At 31.8% G+C, this 18,723-nt stretch overlaps 3 protein-coding genes across 3 annotated transcripts; 1 reads left to right on the forward strand and 2 right to left on the reverse strand.

Moving 5' to 3' along the window:
* Positions 1-195: 195 nt before the first annotated feature.
* Positions 196-3,797, forward strand: LOC131848196 (RNA exonuclease 5). Its single transcript, XM_059197976.1, has 2 exons — positions 196-335; positions 1,622-3,797. The coding sequence occupies exons 1-2, from the start codon at positions 290-292 to the stop codon at positions 3,289-3,291; spliced, it is 1,716 nt and encodes a 571-aa protein (XP_059053959.1). The 5' UTR covers positions 196-289; the 3' UTR covers positions 3,292-3,797.
* Positions 3,798-6,202: 2,405 nt separating this feature from the next.
* LOC131848187 (uncharacterized) lies at positions 6,203-10,955 on the reverse strand. The gene is made up of 4 exons (XM_059197967.1): positions 10,523-10,955; positions 7,339-7,533; positions 6,448-6,718; positions 6,203-6,353 (listed from the first exon to the last, which is right to left on the reverse strand). The coding sequence occupies exons 1-4, from the start codon at positions 10,575-10,577 to the stop codon at positions 6,203-6,205; spliced, it is 672 nt and encodes a 223-aa protein (XP_059053950.1). The 5' UTR covers positions 10,578-10,955.
* A 4,901-nt stretch (positions 10,956-15,856) lies between these two features.
* LOC131848188 (2-iminobutanoate/2-iminopropanoate deaminase) lies at positions 15,857-18,323 on the reverse strand. Its single transcript, XM_059197968.1, has 3 exons — positions 18,075-18,323; positions 16,483-16,709; positions 15,857-16,399 (listed from the first exon to the last, which is right to left on the reverse strand). Exons 1-3 carry the CDS (start codon positions 18,221-18,223, stop codon positions 16,257-16,259), a joined length of 519 nt encoding a protein of 172 aa, XP_059053951.1. The 5' UTR covers positions 18,224-18,323; the 3' UTR covers positions 15,857-16,256.
* Between the last annotated feature and the right edge of the window lie 400 nt (positions 18,324-18,723).

Raw genomic sequence — 18,723 nt, forward strand, 5'->3', positions numbered from 1 at the left:
GGTAAACGTGTTTTTGTACATTTTCCATTATCTGTAAATAAACACACCTATTTCTGGGTAACCTATAAAAATGGATAATTTTTTATTTATTAATATTTTACGGCTCTGGATACAGGTCTTTTTTAGCCCAACAAAATTAATATCCGATTAGTGCCATAACCCTATTTAAAAATTGGAAAAAGCTGGCAACATATTTACTGTCAAGTTTGTCTCCGGGATGAAAACACAATATAATATTTTTTACCAAATCCGTTTCAAATTTAATTAGAATAACTATTGCTTATGTACCATGGACGGACCAATGAATAAAAAACGAAAACCAAACTTTGATAATGGTAAGACGACAATTTTTATAACGTTATGCTTTTTTTTTGTTTTACTAACTTTGCAAGCGTAACCTATACAATAATACCTAACATATATTGTACTGGTAACTTAATATTTGCTGGTACCTAACCTAACAGTAAACATCTCTTAATCATAATTTTAAATCGATATGTTGAAATGCATGCCAATTATATGACATTTAAAAATTTAGGGTTGGCGCAGTATAACATCTTCCATCGGTTTATATCAGCTGTTACATCTGAGCTTACTCTCGATTTGTGTCTATCATCTTTCACACACTTCCTCCATCTTTTGTTCGGTCGTCTTCTCCCTCACAACCACTTTTATATATATCATGGTTCTGACTCCTCCACATGACATGTCCATACCAATACAATCTATTACTATTAGTTTTAGATCGGCTGATTTATAAACTAACTCCAGAGATTTTTACCTTATTAGATAGGAGTTTTAAAGATTGAAAAGGCAAGCAAGTGGCTTGTAATTTATAATAATTATTATATCTATGGCATTCCACTACTTAATTATAAATTTTCCTGAGATTAATAGCACTTTGTACTAATTTTGTTGACTTTGAAAGATCCAATTTATTTTAGCTTATTAAATATATATTTAATAAATAGTACAGTATGCCTATAATATTCTCCTCTGGGATGTTAATTTGTCAATTTAAAACTATATTTCTGTGTTTATTGAAGTTTTTTGACATGTTTTCTCAAATTTATTCTCATAATAGTTATAAACATGTATAAGTTTTGCATATTAAAATATCTAGAATTAAAGAGAATATGGTAATAAAAAAAAATACAAACATGTAGACGACTACTCAAATAAATAATCTTATTAAAAACTGAAAAGATTACTATAAACTGAAAATATGTATTATAAACCTGAGGCCATCTTATACAAGGAATTTTATGAGAACTGTATGAAATATCTAAATATAAAATTTTCCTTTGAATATTAGGAAAATGGTCTGATATGCTGGTGATTCAATGATAAATGTGTTGCTAAAAAACAACAGCCAATCATGAAAATCAATTTTTCCAACATTATTGATGATAATGTTAAAATATATTTTGTTACACAATTGTTCAGTGAGAAAATCAAAGATGTACTGAAGAAGAAAGCAAACAACAACAACACTTGTATACACTTGTAACACTTGTATACACTTGTTGTAACACAACTTAAAAATTAGCATGAGTAATTTTTATTAATTATAATATTAATTGAATATATAAAATAATAATGGTAAATATCTCTTCCACAGGTAAATCATCTGTAGGGGCAAAACAAAGTAAGGTACTTAAATCCAATATTTCAAAAGAAATCAATAAAAAAAAACACATCCCTAAGTTTCGTTTAAAAGCTACAGGAGAAAGTGCATCATTGTCCCATCCACAACATGAGCGTGTACCAGTGATGCTCACAGACTTACAACATTTGCTATTGCATTCACTTCTAGGTAATTTAAATTTATCCATACCACCACGCTGGTATGTGTTGGAAAAATGTAATCATATAAGTCAAACAACATGTCTCATATTAGAAGGTATTTCAATAGAACATTGGCAGAAGTATGCAAATAAATTTATACAGACACAGAAAATATTTAATGATTTTGTAGAAATTCTAACGCCTTCTGTTTATAATGGGTCATTGGTGCAAGAACTTGCATTAGTGCCTTTATCAGAGGTTGATAAAGAAGAAATTATACAAAAATATGGCAGTATGAACTTGGCTCTGGAAGCGAGAAAAGATTTAATGATTATGATGAAAGCTGTTTTTCCAATTAAAGATCAACAAACAAAAAGTATTGATTACATATCAGAAGATAAGTTTCCAAGAACACAATTGATGTTATCTGCTTGGCAACTTATTGAAGAAAATTATCCAATACCCTTGAAAGGTAAATTGAAAAATGCATATTCAGATTATGTAATGACAAAAAATGAATATAAACCAGTTACAGCTAAATCTCCAATGTTTGGATTAGATTGTGAAATGTGTATTACAAATGCGGGTTCAGAATTAACAAGAGTCTCAATAGTGAATGAAGAACATAAAACTATATATGAATCTCTAGTAAAACCTTATAATGATATAACAGATTACTTAACACGATACTCAGGTATTACAAAATCATTACTGACTGATGTAACTAAAAGACTTGAAGATGTCCAGACTGATATAAGAGAATTGCTACCAGCAGATGCTATTCTCGTAGGACAATCATTGAATATTGATTTGCATGCTTTAAAAATGATGCATCCATATATAATAGACACTAGTTTAATTTATAATTTTACTGGAGAAAGAATACGTAAGCCTAAGCTTAAAGTATTAGCAAAAGAATTTCTTAATGAAGATATTCAGTCTGGCAAAAAAGGGCATTGTTCTGTGGAAGATTCTTTAGCCTCCATGAAATTAGTCCAATTAAAACTAAGTAAAAGTATGGAGTATGGAGATGCAGTCCACACCAACAGACAAAAATATAAGGAAACTGCTGTTAAAGTTTCTAGAACACCAGAGATTGCTTTATCAATATTTAATCACATGATAGAACAGAAAAAAACATCCCTAATTATTGGTTGTGATGACATCACAGGTGACTATCATACATATTTAACACAGGCTCGAGAAAGTGTGACTTCCCAATTTAAGAATGGAAAAATAAAAAAAGTTAAATTAAGCACTGTCGATGGAGCAGAAGAAGTGATTGCCGCTGTCAGTAAAGCTGTAGTAGATTACAATTTTGTAATGGTTCATTTGAAACCAGAATTAGATAGTAAATCTGAATCCGAACAATTTGATACTATTGATAGGTGGATTGAGACTGTTTGGAGAAGTGTAACGCAATCTGCATTGTGTGTTGTTATCTTCAGTGGGACAACTACAGATAATGGTATTGCTATGATGAAAGTAAAAAATACTTTATAGTACTATGTATAGTATAGATAATCTAAGTACATTGTTTTTTTTTTTGTTACCTGTGTTTATCCTTGCTTAAGAGAATACATTATTTTTATATTTAACGTTTTCTTTTGTTTCATAAAATATCAGTATGTAGTAGTTTCTTTTATTAATTGCTGTTCGTGCGTCCTTGTGTGATCGATATTAACGGATTAAACGGCGGCCTAAGCAGAGGATCGAACCCCGAAGTATCGTCTAGACTACAGTCATATCCATTAGGCAAGAGTTTTGCGTAACGAATATATGCCGTCGTTTGATCCGATAAGATCGATCACATATGGAAGCACGTAGGACTTCAACCGCTCCATAAATCAGTCATGGGTTTGGAGTGCCTCAACACCCACATTTTCGTCCGCTGAACCTGTAAAGGCCAGTTACGGCCAATAGAATAGAACTAATTATTTCTCTTTTATCATTCAATAATAAAGCAAAATTTAAAAAGCCGAATGAAAAGATTCCTTGTTTTTTTTTTATTATAGAGCAACTTTTCTAATTATTAAATTATCTATATCTATATATCTATATCTTATCTAATTTTCAAATTATATTTTTTTTTAATAAGCGTTATTCTTAGTAAATATATTTAATAAAAACAATCTAATTCCCTTTCATTGCATAAAATCATGATATCAAGACCGAAATCAATATTATATTTTGTGCTACGTCTATGCCATAGCCATATACTGTGACTTTTTTTATTTGCTATATTTAAAACATAAGTAATTCAGAACTAGGTAAGTAGGTAAATAAAATATATAAGGTACATTAATAAAAATAAATATTAAAATTCGCATGTTTTTAATATTAACAAAAATATATTTCTGTACATAAAAAATCTAAATTAGATTTATTTAAATAAATTAATGTAACGAGTAAGCTACCTAATTTTTACTTAGAATAAAATTGAGCTAACTCCTCCAATACAAATATCTTATACTTAATTATATAGTGTACCTACTAGCGACGTGTATACACATACTAGTATTACAGTAATCAGTGTTAAAAATATCTTTCGTTAAGTTTGAATGCTTCATTTAATGCCATTGCTTTATTATACATATATAGCCGTCAGCATTTGATCTTGATTCTGCAATTAGAAACACTCGTATGGAGTCGTGAGTATGGTGATCATTTTAGTTAACATTAGCGTTGTAGATACACATAATGTGCAGAATAGTGCGAACAATGTCATAAAATACTTTTCCACATTTGATGTTTAGGAACGTAATGCAGCTGAGCAGATAGGGGTCCTGTTATATAGTGGTTGAAACATTGATATTGATCCGTGTTCAGTAAAGTATGTATATTTTATTAAATCATATTTTAAAATGCATTGTTTTTTACCAATATACATAAATTTATTAATTTCTAGGTCTTGTCTCATATTTCATTAAATAGTCAAAATCTATGACGGATTCTTGTAACATGTTAATGTAATATATGTGGTGCTGATCATATACATAGGCGACAGTAACCACATACAATAAGGTTCTCCGTAATTATATAATAATTATAACACTGAAATTATATTCTAAAAAGTTCATATCATAAAAATATTTAATAACTATAACACTGATAAAGACATTAAGAAAAAAGTTAAGTAGTTTGAAATAATTTACAGGTTTCAATAAAATTTAAACACATAAGTAGTTTATATTGAATTAGACAATCATGTTATGTACCTATATCTTTTTCTTTCACTTCCGCCTATCATCTGTTAATTGGTTACTGTAATATTAAATATTCTAATTTATTTAACATCTGATAGAAAACCAGGACCTATGTTTTTATTTAACAATAAATACATACCTATAGAGACTATTTTTATATATAACAGATAGTTCACAAAATCTATGAGAAATCAGGAACTGACATGCCTATGAATCCTCTACACAAAACAGTTTACAAAATGTAATTAATTAGTAAAAGCAATTAACTTTTATTTTGTAATAGAATAAACCTTTATTTTATTAATAAGAATTTATTGCACCAACTATCACTTGTAAAAATCTAGTTATATATTTTGTTCCAAAAGTTTGATTTATAACGTTAATTGTGAGAAAATTGGTACTACAGAACAGTAAAAAATAGAATTTTGTTTGTTATAACAATAACCATAGAAATCCACCTTGTGTTAACGAATATTATTGAATCTAAAATCCCCATTTAACAAAAAGTATTTTGCATTTTGCAAGTACAAAATGGGTTTTAATACTAAGTGGAAAAAGGTATTTTGCATTTCAAATAAGTACTATTATTAAAAAATTGTCACATCTCTGCCTACATACAGTCCGTGTTAATGAGTATTTGAAAACTGATACAATTTAGCCCTCGAGCCATCGACTAATTTCGTTAATTATTTCCTTACGTTCGAAAGCTTCTACGATGGTTAAAATGGTATTCCGAAAACAAGTGACATCGATAGCAACTACATTCTGGAAGCCGCTGTAGGTATAGGGAAACGAATTCGATTCCGTTAGAAATTAATACCTAAATATAATAACTATGTTACAAGTTGTCATCGTACCTACCTACTCGTATATTAGACGTTTGGCGTTTTTGTGAATAAGCGTATCTTCTCTACATCTGCTTTAGAGATTTGCAATGATTTATAAAAAAAAATTACATAAGCTCCTTTAAATGTCTATTGATTTCCTTTCATCGTGGAATAATCGTGTTAGCATATAGTTACATAATTGTCTGCAAAGTTTAAAAACATCATTAGGTACCTAATACAGCTATTTGTGCAACATTCACATAAGTTACGTATATGAATAGTTTTACGTCGGCACCAAAGGGTTTAAGTTATTACACACTTAATAAATGTTAACAACAGATAATAGAGAAATCCCAATTTCATTTAAATTTAAAATTCTCTTTACTTTGACAGCGCATAAATCTGGCCAGTAATCGGATCAACAGTAAGCGAAGGTGGTAATTCTGCTGCGATGTCTGCTAATGCTTCCCATCGAGTCGCCCGACTGCTAGTGGATTGACTAGGACTGATGGCTTCTTCCATTTTCTCATTTCTGCAGAATAACAGCATATTACGTTAATGATTCGTAATTCTAGAATGAAGATGTATAAGTTCTTTGGTTAATAAATGAGTTCTCATTTACTTACATTACATTATTTGTATCTGTTTTATGAACATCTACAGGGTCTTCATTAGTTTTGTTGTGATCTTCCGCCTTTGTAACATAATTTGCTTTTAATTCCTCCTGTACAATATTTTTTTCGTCGGAAGAATCCTGCACACTTTCAGGATTGTCTGTAATATATAATTCTACTACTTTTTCAACAACTTCTTGTAAAGAGGATAATTTGTCATCATCATCTTCCGCCATACCAACTGTGTTTTCGTTCTCCATCATTTGTTCATTAGTATGTGTATCTAAAATATTGTATAGTTAATTTTAATACGTTGATAATTTTAATTATAATGAACAAATTATAATCAAACAATTTACAATACTACTTGAAAGTTTCAAGTTTGTAAATCGTATGAGGTATCTACACTTCATACGATTACGAATATCTTCAATCTTACTCTTAGTCACATCTACTTTACTTACGCACCAAGTAATTTAAAGTAGAATAAGCAAACAAACAAACTTTGGTTACATTTGTTTAAACTACGTTCTTACGATAAAGTAGAGTATATACATACATGTGTATCTATTGTAGTATTGGTTGGTTTAGAAAAGGCAAATAAGACAGAAAGTGTCACACACAACAACTGTCTTTGTAAACGAAAACAAACATAAATAATAATAATAATATCCCTAGACAATTCACAGAACGCCATCTAGTCCTCAGCTAAGTAGAACTTGTGTTTATTATATACGTAAAATATATATATAGATATCATCCAGATACAAACAATTATACTCGTGAATACAAATTTCTATATCGTGAGAGGAATCGAACTCACGAACATTGGAAGTATGTAATACGCTGTGCTAAACCCAAACATCACGAAATTCGTATGTTGAGTACTTATATATTTTATACCTTTTTCCATATCCAGATTGGAGATGTTAATTACTGATTTATTATTTCTATCTAATTGTATAGATTCATCTAAAGTATCACACGAAGGAAGCACCTTATTTTCGTATTCTCCAATTCCATCATCAGCATTTACGGCCACGTTTGCATCCCCAATTGATTGCTCATGTGATTCCTCCGGAAATTGGAGTATTTTTTCTGAAGAAAAAATGTATTCAAACATATATTAATTTCTATATTTCACTGAATAATTACCTATTATTTTTTATATTAAAAAAATAATATACAAAATTATCATTGTTTCGACCTGCAAGAGGAAAGAAATTGTTAGTAATGGGGACTAATGCCCCATTGCTAGGAATATACCCTATCAGATCGACCTCCACGCTGTTTTCTTCGAAACCATTGTGGTTAATTCATGACTTCGTCACGATATGCTAACATCATTCTCCACTGGAATAAACAAAATCCTGCAGGATTCCAAAGACTAAGTACCTACCTACATATTTTCATGTCTACTTAGATATGAAAACAAAATATATATTATTACGTACCCCGGAAGGTAACATTACACTTAGACGGCACTCTCTTTTGACTGACCTTGAAGCAGGTAATAGGTACCTATATTACAATCTAAAAATAGCATGAATAGATTGTAACTATGTTGGAAATAAGTACCTACCTACGTACTTGTAAATAAATATATATTAGACAGATATTATAGTAAAACGGAACCCTGATTATGTCTTTGGTAGTCTGTCTACCCGTTCTGTTATAGCGCTATATTTTAGAAACTACAAAAATTTTACTTTGAATACAGGCCGTTAGTGTCAATCAGGAAATTAAAAATTAATTTTATTTGTACTACAATAGAGCCTCGTAATTTCGTAATATATATTCACACTTGCGTCTGTAGATAGATACCTATAACTGTATATTTGTATAAATTAAAATTCTCCTCGTAGATGTAGAAGAAAAAAACATTTTTCCTAATATTTCTAAAATGAAGCCATACTCGTGTATGCTCAGATATGCTACATGAAAAATATATTTTGCTCTAGTTATAAATTTTTCAAGAAATCATCAAACTGCCCCTTAACAACAAATCAACTTAGTTGTTCGGTTCGTTTTTATAAATAAATAGAATAAATACTTTATTTATATCTTCAGCACATACAATAGAAAATAAATAAAAAAATATGTAACAAAAACAGCACACTGTAACAATAATAACTAAACAACTGAACGTGATATGTGTCGCACATGTACCTAATGCGTGTATGGGTATATTAAGGTTTCTTAAGGGTCGGCAACGCATATGTGACACCCCTGGTGTTTCAGGCGTCCATAGGCTACGGTAACCGTTTACCATCAAATGGGCCGTATGCTTGTTTGCCACCTAAGTGGTATAAAAAAAAAATGTTACTGAATTGTGTGGTACAACAGTACAAAAAGTCCGTAATTCAGTGTGATTTTTGTCCAGAGAGAAATTTCAGCTATCTGAAGGCTATAGCTGAAAATCTGAAAATAGGTACGAAAGAGCAATGAATTACGTTACTGAAATAAATTTATTCCACGAAAGAGATGTATTAACTTCAGTAGGTATATAATTAACATTATTATTATTTAATCAGCAATAATAAAACATGAAAATATAGGCATAAATAGGTAATATTAATATTACGACAATATCGGATAAGAAAAGGGGCTGGCCTACCCTAGTACTTACGATTTTTATTTTTTACTAGCTGTTCCCATGACTTCGTCCGCGTGGAATTTAACTTCATTTTTTTTAAAATAAAAGATTTTTTCTAAAATACAAGTATCCTAAGTTACTACATCAGGTACCTTCCAAAAAAGTCCCGTTAAAATCGGTCCAGCCATTTCATAGATTAGCCGGAACAAACAGACCGACAGACAGACAAAAATGGTAAAAAGTGATTTTTTGGTGTATGTACAGTATTTATATTCATATGCATGTAGTAAAAAACGGCTATTTCAATTTTACAAACATTTTATTAATAAGGATATTAGATGTTTCTTAATAACTGACTAACTGTTACCCGCGACTCCCTCCGCGTGGTAGTTATCTTTTTAACTAATAACATTAACTATCTCCGTGTGAAAGTCCCATCAGAATTTGTCGACTTATAAAGTCATCAACAGTCATACATTTTAATATTTAAACTATGATACATATCTATACATATACTATATCTATAAAGTGATGATGTATTAGTATCACAGTTTATACATACATGAACATAATTTAAATATATGAACAGATATAATGTTTACATTATGTATATGTTCAGATCCCTTGATATTAGAGACTGACTTGTACCTTACGGTTTATTCTGGGTGATTTTCTTGCTTCTACTATATGTAATGGTATATATTATAACGTTATTAAACTAATGTTTCGCACCAGTTTAAGTAGATATAGTAGGTAAATAAAGACCTGTCATGACAACGCTAAAGTAACAGATAAACTGTTTTAGGATATTTATTATTTTAAATAGAAGGATAACTTATGTAGACACCTAATTGAATTGAATCGTTCATTATATTTATATACATAAGAAATTTCTTATAGCTATATAAGACCGCCTTTTGTTATTATTTTTCTATTAACTGTTTTTCTTATGTCTTCTTATTTTATTATTCTTATTTCTTTATATCTATGTTTCTTCTGTGCACACCACAAAGATATTATTATTATTATTCTATATAGGTATCTTCATTTTTTCATACAAAGCTGTCATATTAGTGGCTGATGAGTCTTTAATCAAAATTACTGTACATGTAATATTAGTATCTAGTTGGCAATGATTGCAGGCGCTGCCTACAACCTCTATATTTACATTACCGGTTGTTAGACTGGTATTATCTATATTATATTAATTAGGTGTTTTATTAGGCGAACTGAAGACGTTATAAATAAAACATTTCTTAACTTTCTGCTTACTGATAACAGGTGATCCTCAATTCTACCGTCAAATATTTTTTTATTTGTTGTTTGCTCTATACGTAAAACTCGTTTGATGATTATTTTTTTAATTAATAGTGTTTTCTCTCCTTATTGTGCATATTAAATTCAACATGGTTCACATTCATTTTTTGTTAGACAATCTTAATTATTATAGAGACCTATTTAGTGTTTCTGTTAATTGAATGTATATGGTACCTGTAGTGTTTACATGTGATGTGACCATATTTGGAGCGCTGCTGGTACAGCCCATGATGCATGGACTAACTTTCTATGAGATAAATGCCATCTGTAAACGAGAGTGAGGGCGGTTCAGGTCGCGGGGGCCGCGACAGTCGCCTGACCAGCCGGCCGCACAAGCTTCGCTCGACTGCGCGCTGCTGCCTTTGGTGGCGGGCTTGTCGTGTGTGTCGGCGGCTTGGCGCTGCCACCGCCAACTCTCTCGCACACAACCCACAGCACAGATTGTATCGTACCCACCTATTAGTGGAGGGAGTCCACTCAACTGACCTCGCACCCCCATCGCGTTTTTCCAATTAAACCGACGTAGTACATTCCATTATAGTGACGCGCATAATTTTTAGTGAAAAGCCTTACTTTTCAAGGTATTTCAACATTAGATATTTTTAGCTTTGTGAACAATATTAGAAAATAGAGATTATTATCAACATAAAACTAAAATGCTTTTTAATTCAACGTTCATTTCATACGTATCTATGTACTTCATCAGAATTGAAATTCTTTATAGCTCCACAATAACAATGCCTACTATTGAGGTTAATCGTAAATGATTTGTAAGTATATATATAGTAAAGAATATGACTGCAGATATCAGCCGAGCAGAATCCGTGGCATTTTATCCAAGGAGGATAATGTCATAAATCACAATATAGGTAGATATGTGCTGTTCTTGCTGGTTTAGTCTACTAGAAAACATCCGAAATGTTCTAATGCGAAGTTGATTTGAAGAGAGCACGTTTATACTCCCTTTTCTCATTTTATTAATAGATATTGTCCATTGGATTTATTTATGCAGAACCTTTTTTTATTACCCATTAGTACAGTTTTATAATACCACAGATAAGATAATCCTTACTAATATAGATATTATAAATGTGAAAGTAGGGATGTTTGTTAGGGTTTCAAAACTACTGAACCGATCATCATGAAATTTACACATGTTCTTGGAAGTATTACAATGTACGTAGGATAAATTTTATTTAAAAAAAAAATATTTAATGGATTCAATTCGAGCGAAGACCAGTAGTTGATGTACAATAATACTAACAATGATATAAACATTATACTCTTATAATAAAATCCTAGGTACTTTTGTATATTAATTTTAATATTTTCATAATATATATAGAAAACACCAAGACCAATTCAAACAGTTATACTTATGAATGCAAAATTGAGTTGTCCGGTGATTGACCGCGTGACGAAATGAGAATGCGAGGTAGTGAGGAAAATAGGGTTCCAAATAGACATCAATTTATATAAAGGCGTTTTATATTATACTAAGTGCTATTATACATTTATACTAAGTGCTCTTATACAGATATAGGTTTATACGTTCTTTCATAATTTACGAGACAATAACAGAAACAAACTAATTAAGCACAATACTTAAGTATATTGCTGGGCTAGCTTCTTGTTGACCAATAAAGCCTATGGCCCACCTATGGGAAAAAATAATTGTCACCTATCTGACAAAACGTCGGTATGTGATGCGTTGCCATTACTTTGTCCTACGATTTCCTTCTTCTTTATCAGCACAGGGTAACCCACCCTTGGGTATATGACTCTCCAATCCGTTTCCGTGCTGCACGGTTTGTGGCCTGTCGGTACCTTAATTTTGCAGTTGCTGATTACTAGGCATACCGGCCTATACTTCTTTTAGCCCGTGGGACACGGGCTAAAAGAAATATAACTATACTCAGATTGGACTTGACTCTTTTACATACTTCTTTGTGCAACCTGGTGTTTTGAATTAGCTCCGCTGTGATAATCCACGCACGCACATTGATTAAAGATCTTAGTTTTCAGCGATTGTAGGTAATATCTTTAACTGGAGGCACACCTTTGACATTTCCAAATTATTCTACGCTCTTTAATCCCGACCTAGTCGAATTAATTTTCCCAATTATAGTGTCCCAATTTCTTTAAAAGGTAGAACCTTTTAAAGAAATTGGAGATCATTTCATGTCATCATCTTGGTTTTCTCCATATTAATTTTGAGGGAAATCCTAAGTGTGATGCATGTGATGTGATGCTTTTTAAGAATATATTGCAGATTGTCGTACATTGACGCCTAAGATATCCTGTAATTTTATAACATTGCAGACTGCGACAGTATTACCGTTATTATTTATTATGTGAACCGAAATCCAGCCTACAAAATAAGCGTCATGGATATGGAAATAGGCGATACAAAGATGCCCGATATACTTTGTACAAAATGTAGCTTGGCAATTAAAGGTATACCTACTGACAATCAATATAATTGATTAGCTAAAAATTAGTTACAATACTAATTAGGGAAAATTGCAGCCACAGCGACTGGTCTCGGATCGCAAATGGTTCTTTATTAAATACTTTAATTATATCTATCATTTATTCTGTACTCGTTATTGCCTTCGAATCTTGTACACATAGCTATATTTCTACAAACGAAACCTCTTTGTTCTTAGACATGGCACTAGCATTTGGTAATTCACGCAATACCTGCCTAGTGTATAAATTATGCCGTCCCCGCCCGCTGGTATGGGCGCCCCGCTAAGTGTTCTCACGGTTTTCACGACCACCCACTCTAGGTCAGTTTGAAATTCACTATCATATTCAGAAAATGAAGTTATGCTACCAACTCTCGTGTTGAGGTCACAATAAACACGAATATCTCACGTGTTTATCGATAACACACCTTAAGGCGAAGTATCGCATTTAAAAGGAATTTAAATTTAGAAAGCTATGGAGATATGTAAAGAAATATTAAGATCTATTTACAAACTACCTAACTAAAAACTTTCAATCCACCATTTGAACTAGAAGGAGCTTGACGGATAGGTACTACGGGCGACACGTGATTGTGTGTATCCAAGGCGTTGTGGCATGGCGACTGTTAAGTACGTGCAAATATAAGCAACATCTATAAACATGTAACAATGTGTAATTTGTAATACTTGCACTACTATTTACTACCGTAGTTATAATATCAAATATTTAAAAAAAATGTTTATCTTCTCGGCAGATTCTTTAATCATCATCATTTTCTTGCCTTTATACCCATTAATTTTATTATTTGTTCATTTAATTCAGGCTACTAATGGTCCATACTATTAATACCTTATAGACTAACATACAGATGATATTGACATTAATACAAAATATAAATATATGTATATTGTCCGTGTGGTCAAAATATATAAAATGATAATGTATGTATCCTAATTTTCCTGAATATATTAGTAGTAAATTTCACTTCCATGGGGACAACACCAATCGCTCCCTTCGCACAACTAGAAGATTTTTACTTCATGTCCCGGCACATTTGTCCGGTTTTGTCCATCATTCTTTCGCCGTTCAGGCTATCAAACTTAGGAACGACTTACCCCTTGACATCAGGACTGCCACGAGTAAAATTTCTTTCAAGCGAAGATTGCGGAAACATTATCTTTACATATAATTTTGTATACTATTATTTATTATCTTTTATATATTTTTCTCTTTAGCATTAAGTTTCTTCATTTCTACTACAAGGCGAATCATATTGTATCTGTTGTAATATGCTTACACTGTCGGCTGTAATCACTATTTCATTGTCAGATTATTGGTCATATATTTATGTGTGTATGGTATATTTTTGTATATGTATATGTATTTTTGTGTATATTTGTAGGAATATTTATGTAGTTACATGTGTATATATATATATTTATTCATGTATATTCTATAAAATAATATATTATTGTTTGCACCGCCAACAACTTATCTCTGCACAACTCATGGTTGACTGGTAGAAAATGCCATTAGGTGTTAAGTCCGCCATATGTACTTTTTACCTATGTATGACGTGCATTAAAGTTATTTAAATAAAAATAAATAAAAAAATAATGTGGGGTCGGCGCAGTATATAATAATTCTTCTTCTACTGAACCCTAGATTCCTTATAATATTATAAAATTTAACATTATTTGGTAAAGTGAACCGTGACTGAAAGTTTACAAGTACTTAGGTATAGTTACCAGTATATTTTAGGTTTTAAGTTGTGTACTAATATTGTTGTGGATAAGAATACTGATGTAATGCAATTAATTAGTTAGTTTCTGTTATTGTAATGCAGAATAAATTACTTTATATTTGATTATCATTATTAGATGAAAAAAAGAGCATAGTCTTCTGTACTCTAGATTAGTCGCTGCGATCTTGATGATTTTCACATTCTGAATACAATTAAGTCTTTTGGACAAAACTAAAAATACACAAATCTAATACTTTCTAATAAGTAAATCAGTGGACAGGTAACCTACAGATTTTCAGACGATCAAAACAGTCACGCACGCAAGTCTGGACGTGTATTCAAATTTAAGGCCGACGACTTAGGAGACGCAAATTGCGTGGTGAATGGACTTGTATTAGAAGCATAATTTGAACAAAGATAACTGGAGACTACCCTTTAACTAGCTGTGCCCATGGTTTCATCCACATGAAATTTGTAGCCTATGTATTATTCTGATACTTAAGCTATATTACTGTAAACGTTCATAAAAATCCGTTCAGTAGTTTTTGTGTGAAAGAAGTAACAAACATCCATCCATCTATCCATATATACTCACAAACTTTCGCTTTTACAATATTATAAGATATTTTCGATGATATCAATATATATACAATCACATACGTATATATATACGTTATATAACGTAGAACAGAAATAGATTGTAATGGTTTGTATTATGTAACTAATAAATATCTATATCTCTTCGAGAGGACGGATTTGAAAACTCCTATCTTCATACAAGAATGATTCGTTTAAAGGTTATTTATAAAATTTATTGATTTTATAAAGGCCGACCCACAGTCTCATCGGAAGGATGGATTGTCTATAAAATCAAATCAAACTATATGCGTTAACTTCCTGCTGTTAAAATGAAATGCTCTGTTTGTGCAGGTAGAACGGCTATTTTAGATAATAGTATTTTCTTGTCTGTGGCGCGGCTCCAGTAATTATTCGCAATTAGCGAGCATGCACGCCAAGCTCCCGGCTTGCACTAGATCCGGCTAAAGTTACCAATATGTAGCATCAGATAAGAGGCTTAGAGATCTTAGTGGACATAGGTATTACGGGTATTACTTCATAATGATGACGTGACGTGCGCAATGGTGTTTATGACGTGCGCAATGGTGTTTATGTCATCAACTTAAAAAAAGGCTACAACAGATAAGTCACTAGATTAGCAGACACAGTCTGTTTTAGGTTACAGAACTCGGTTATATAGGTATAAGTGCTCAATAAAACTAGTCGGATCCCAGTAAAAAAGTATTATATTATTTTAATTTATTAAATATATTTAAAATCTCCGTTTACAACAACAGGCCTAGTCTGGAGTGTAATCGCTAATTTCCATAGTAGACGACTTTTCCAATATTGACGCATACTATACTCCTAATATGGACAGTAATCAAAGCAAAAATGAAAGCAGTGCTATAAAAAAAATAGTTAAAGTTCTCAATATTTAATATTTACCGTGTTCACTTTCAATACTGACAAGTGAGAATTTTTAGAGAAAATTAAAGGTAATAAGCGAGCCCTATCGGACTTCATAATGACCATCGACCTGCTGGGTTTAGTCGAGTTTATTAACATTTATCAACGTCCTAATATTTAATGATTACTATCGCCTGTAAGGTGGTTGGCACGGCAGTCCAAATTTTAAATACGTGAACAAGGACAAGGGCCCGCTTCGGCTACCACTAGGTCACCGCTAAGCGCGATTGCTTCGATCTCTACAGCAGCACCCATCGGAAGTTTGGCCACTTGATAAGTCGCTCGTGCTGGGAAGTCTTTTGAAAAATCTAAAAAATAAATTATTATTGATATGTAGTTACGACTACGGACTGTAAAGGTGGTTTATAACATAGGATAAAATAAAACTTACATTCTGCATAAACTTGGTTAACAGCTTGAAAGTCATCCATGTTGGCAAGCAGTATGGTTGTTTTAACGACAGATTCCAGAGACGCACCGCCTGCCTCGAGCACGTGCTTTAGATTATCAAGGACTTGCCTCGCCTGCGCCTCGGCTCCTCCACACACCAACTGAGCGTCAGCGTCTAAACCTAGCACCCCTGATACATAGAGAGTCTTATCCGCTAATATAGCCTGACTGTAAAATAAAAAGACAAAAAATCGTGATGGAATCCTATATGACCAGCTTTACGTTCTACCAATTCTGTGCCGAATTGACAAACAATATGTGTTTGTAGTTATTTTATAGTAACTCTGTAGTTATTTAAACTAATATTATACATATTGCACGAATCTATTGACTTGCAACAAAGATTTTGTACATGACACCTTAGTCCTTTGGAATGCTAACATATCAAGCACATCATGGGCGTAACTTACCATCAGGTGGGCCGGCAGTCAGTTTTCAATTCAGAATTTAGACTTAGAGATAGAAAAGAGAAATTTAGATAGAGAAAAGTATTATAGTACCACTTGGGTGGAGTCACTCAGTCAATACAAAAAATAACACTTAATTTTAATAATTCTGACTAATTAATAATCCAACATTATCATAGATAAAGCAATCTGCGGAAGTTGGTCCTAAATAGCCATTGATGTTACTTTACTAAAAGAAAAATGATAATGTCATATACAATAATTTTCCATTCATAATTATTACACCACACACTGTACAAACAAATAAAAGAAAGAATTATAAATTACACCTATACCTACCTATATAAAAATGCCTAAATAAATACGACTTAGAGATATGTACGTACGCACATACATAATAATCTGTAATTTCATAAGTTATAGGTAATTATTACAAAAAATCGAATAAATATGTATAAACTAGAAAAGTTTAAATAAAAATTATAAGTACCGTTGTCCACTATCGTTCTGTCAGTGTTCGTGCAGTTAAAAATTCTTTGTTAGCGGGTACCTATTTTATTTTTATTTGATGATAATGGAAATGGTGCACCCGCCTATGCTAACGGTATACGCTGGCGGGGTACCAGTGGAGGATGATCAGATGAACACGAGGTCAGGTCAGTTAGCCCATATATCACGATGGTTTCCAGGGTGAACCGCGTGGAGGTCAACCTGACATGGTACATTGCTAGTAATGGGGTCATGAGTCCAGATTACTAACAATCCCCTTCCCCCCCGGATACCTATGTTATAAAATAAACAGATACCTATCTTCCAAAATTCAACTTTCTATATATATACCTAATAGTTTTCTGTGAGTTGATAGTCAGTCAGGACAAACGACTTTATAAGAATAATATAGTGTAGTGTATAAATGTACTCGATATTAAAAAAATATATAACTACCCCTTATTAGACACAAAGATCAGATACACATATATTAATCAAATATTTCATCAGCATCACATTTACAAACAATCTATTCACAAATACAAGACGGACAAAATTTATTAGAATATCTACATAGGTATACTCGTATGGTATGCATTACTTTGTATTTACAGAAAATAAATGTAGGTATATGTACCTGTAGGGTCCGACAGGCTTGTATATTTTAGATGAGGTGACGATAGTCTTAGTCACTTTGTTTATATTAGTTTCCGATCTGTCTTTGGATACATTCATCTTCGATATAACGTCCGTTTTGTTCTTTGAATGTAACGCGTTTGAGCTCATTTCATATACTCACTGACAACAACTTAAGGTCAATAGATCATCGGATACCATATTTATTACTACTGATAATGATGTCTTGCAACAAAAGTATATTATTGTAATATTTTGTTAAAACAATAGGTAGGTACAACACAGAAAGCATATATGACGTATAGGTACATTCCTATAAAATTCGCTATGAAACCTCTATGGTATGAAAAAGAATATAATCTTGTTTTTTTGGTAGATATAGAAAAATAGATACCTATCAGAATTTATTCATACCAGTTATTCATTACTATAAATGGGCCACAAACACCCAGTTTAAAATCTTATAATAAAGGTAACTATAAAAAAAACTTTGTTATATATAACTAGAGTGGCTTACCAAATATTGTAAGCGGTGAAGACGGAAGCAGATACGGGTATTACACACTGGAAGGGATCGGGCGAGTAGGTACACGACACGACACGAACACTTTAACACTATTATTTACAATTTATAGAACACGTATATAACA

The sequence above is a fragment of the Achroia grisella genome, unplaced genomic scaffold (assembly GCF_030625045.1).
Source record: "Achroia grisella isolate CSIRO2021 unplaced genomic scaffold, CSIRO_AGI_Agris_v1 utg546, whole genome shotgun sequence".
NCBI classification, from domain to species: domain Eukaryota; kingdom Metazoa; phylum Arthropoda; class Insecta; order Lepidoptera; family Pyralidae; genus Achroia; species Achroia grisella.

What these genes read in the sequence shown, in the direction of transcription:
- LOC131848196 (XM_059197976.1), top strand. Translation starts at nt 290, where the DNA reads ATGGACGGACCAATGAATAAAAAACGAAAACCAAACTTTGATAATG. An exon ending in AAAACCAAACTTTGATAATG is followed by an intron (nt 336 to 1,621) that starts GTAAGACGACAA and finishes TCTCTTCCACAG; the next exon opens with GTAAATCATCTGTAGGGGCA.
- LOC131848187 (XM_059197967.1), bottom strand. Translation starts at nt 10,577, where the DNA reads ATGGGCTGTACCAGCAGCGCTCCAAATATGGTCACATCACATGTAAAC. An exon ending in CAATCTGGATATGGAAAAAG is followed by an intron (nt 6,719 to 7,338) that starts GTATAAAATATA and finishes ACAATATTTTAG; the next exon opens with ATACACATACTAATGAACAA. An exon ending in ACAGATACAAATAATGTAAT is followed by an intron (nt 6,354 to 6,447) that starts GTAAGTAAATGA and finishes GTTATTCTGCAG; the next exon opens with AAATGAGAAAATGGAAGAAG.
- LOC131848188 (XM_059197968.1), bottom strand. Translation starts at nt 18,223, where the DNA reads ATGAGCTCAAACGCGTTACATTCAAAGAACAAAACGGACGTTATATCG. An exon ending in AAGCCTGTCGGACCCTACAG is followed by an intron (nt 16,710 to 18,074) that starts GTACATATACCT and finishes TTTATTTTACAG; the next exon opens with TCAGGCTATATTAGCGGATA. An exon ending in TAACCAAGTTTATGCAGAAT is followed by an intron (nt 16,400 to 16,482) that starts GTAAGTTTTATT and finishes TTTATTTTTTAG; the next exon opens with ATTTTTCAAAAGACTTCCCA.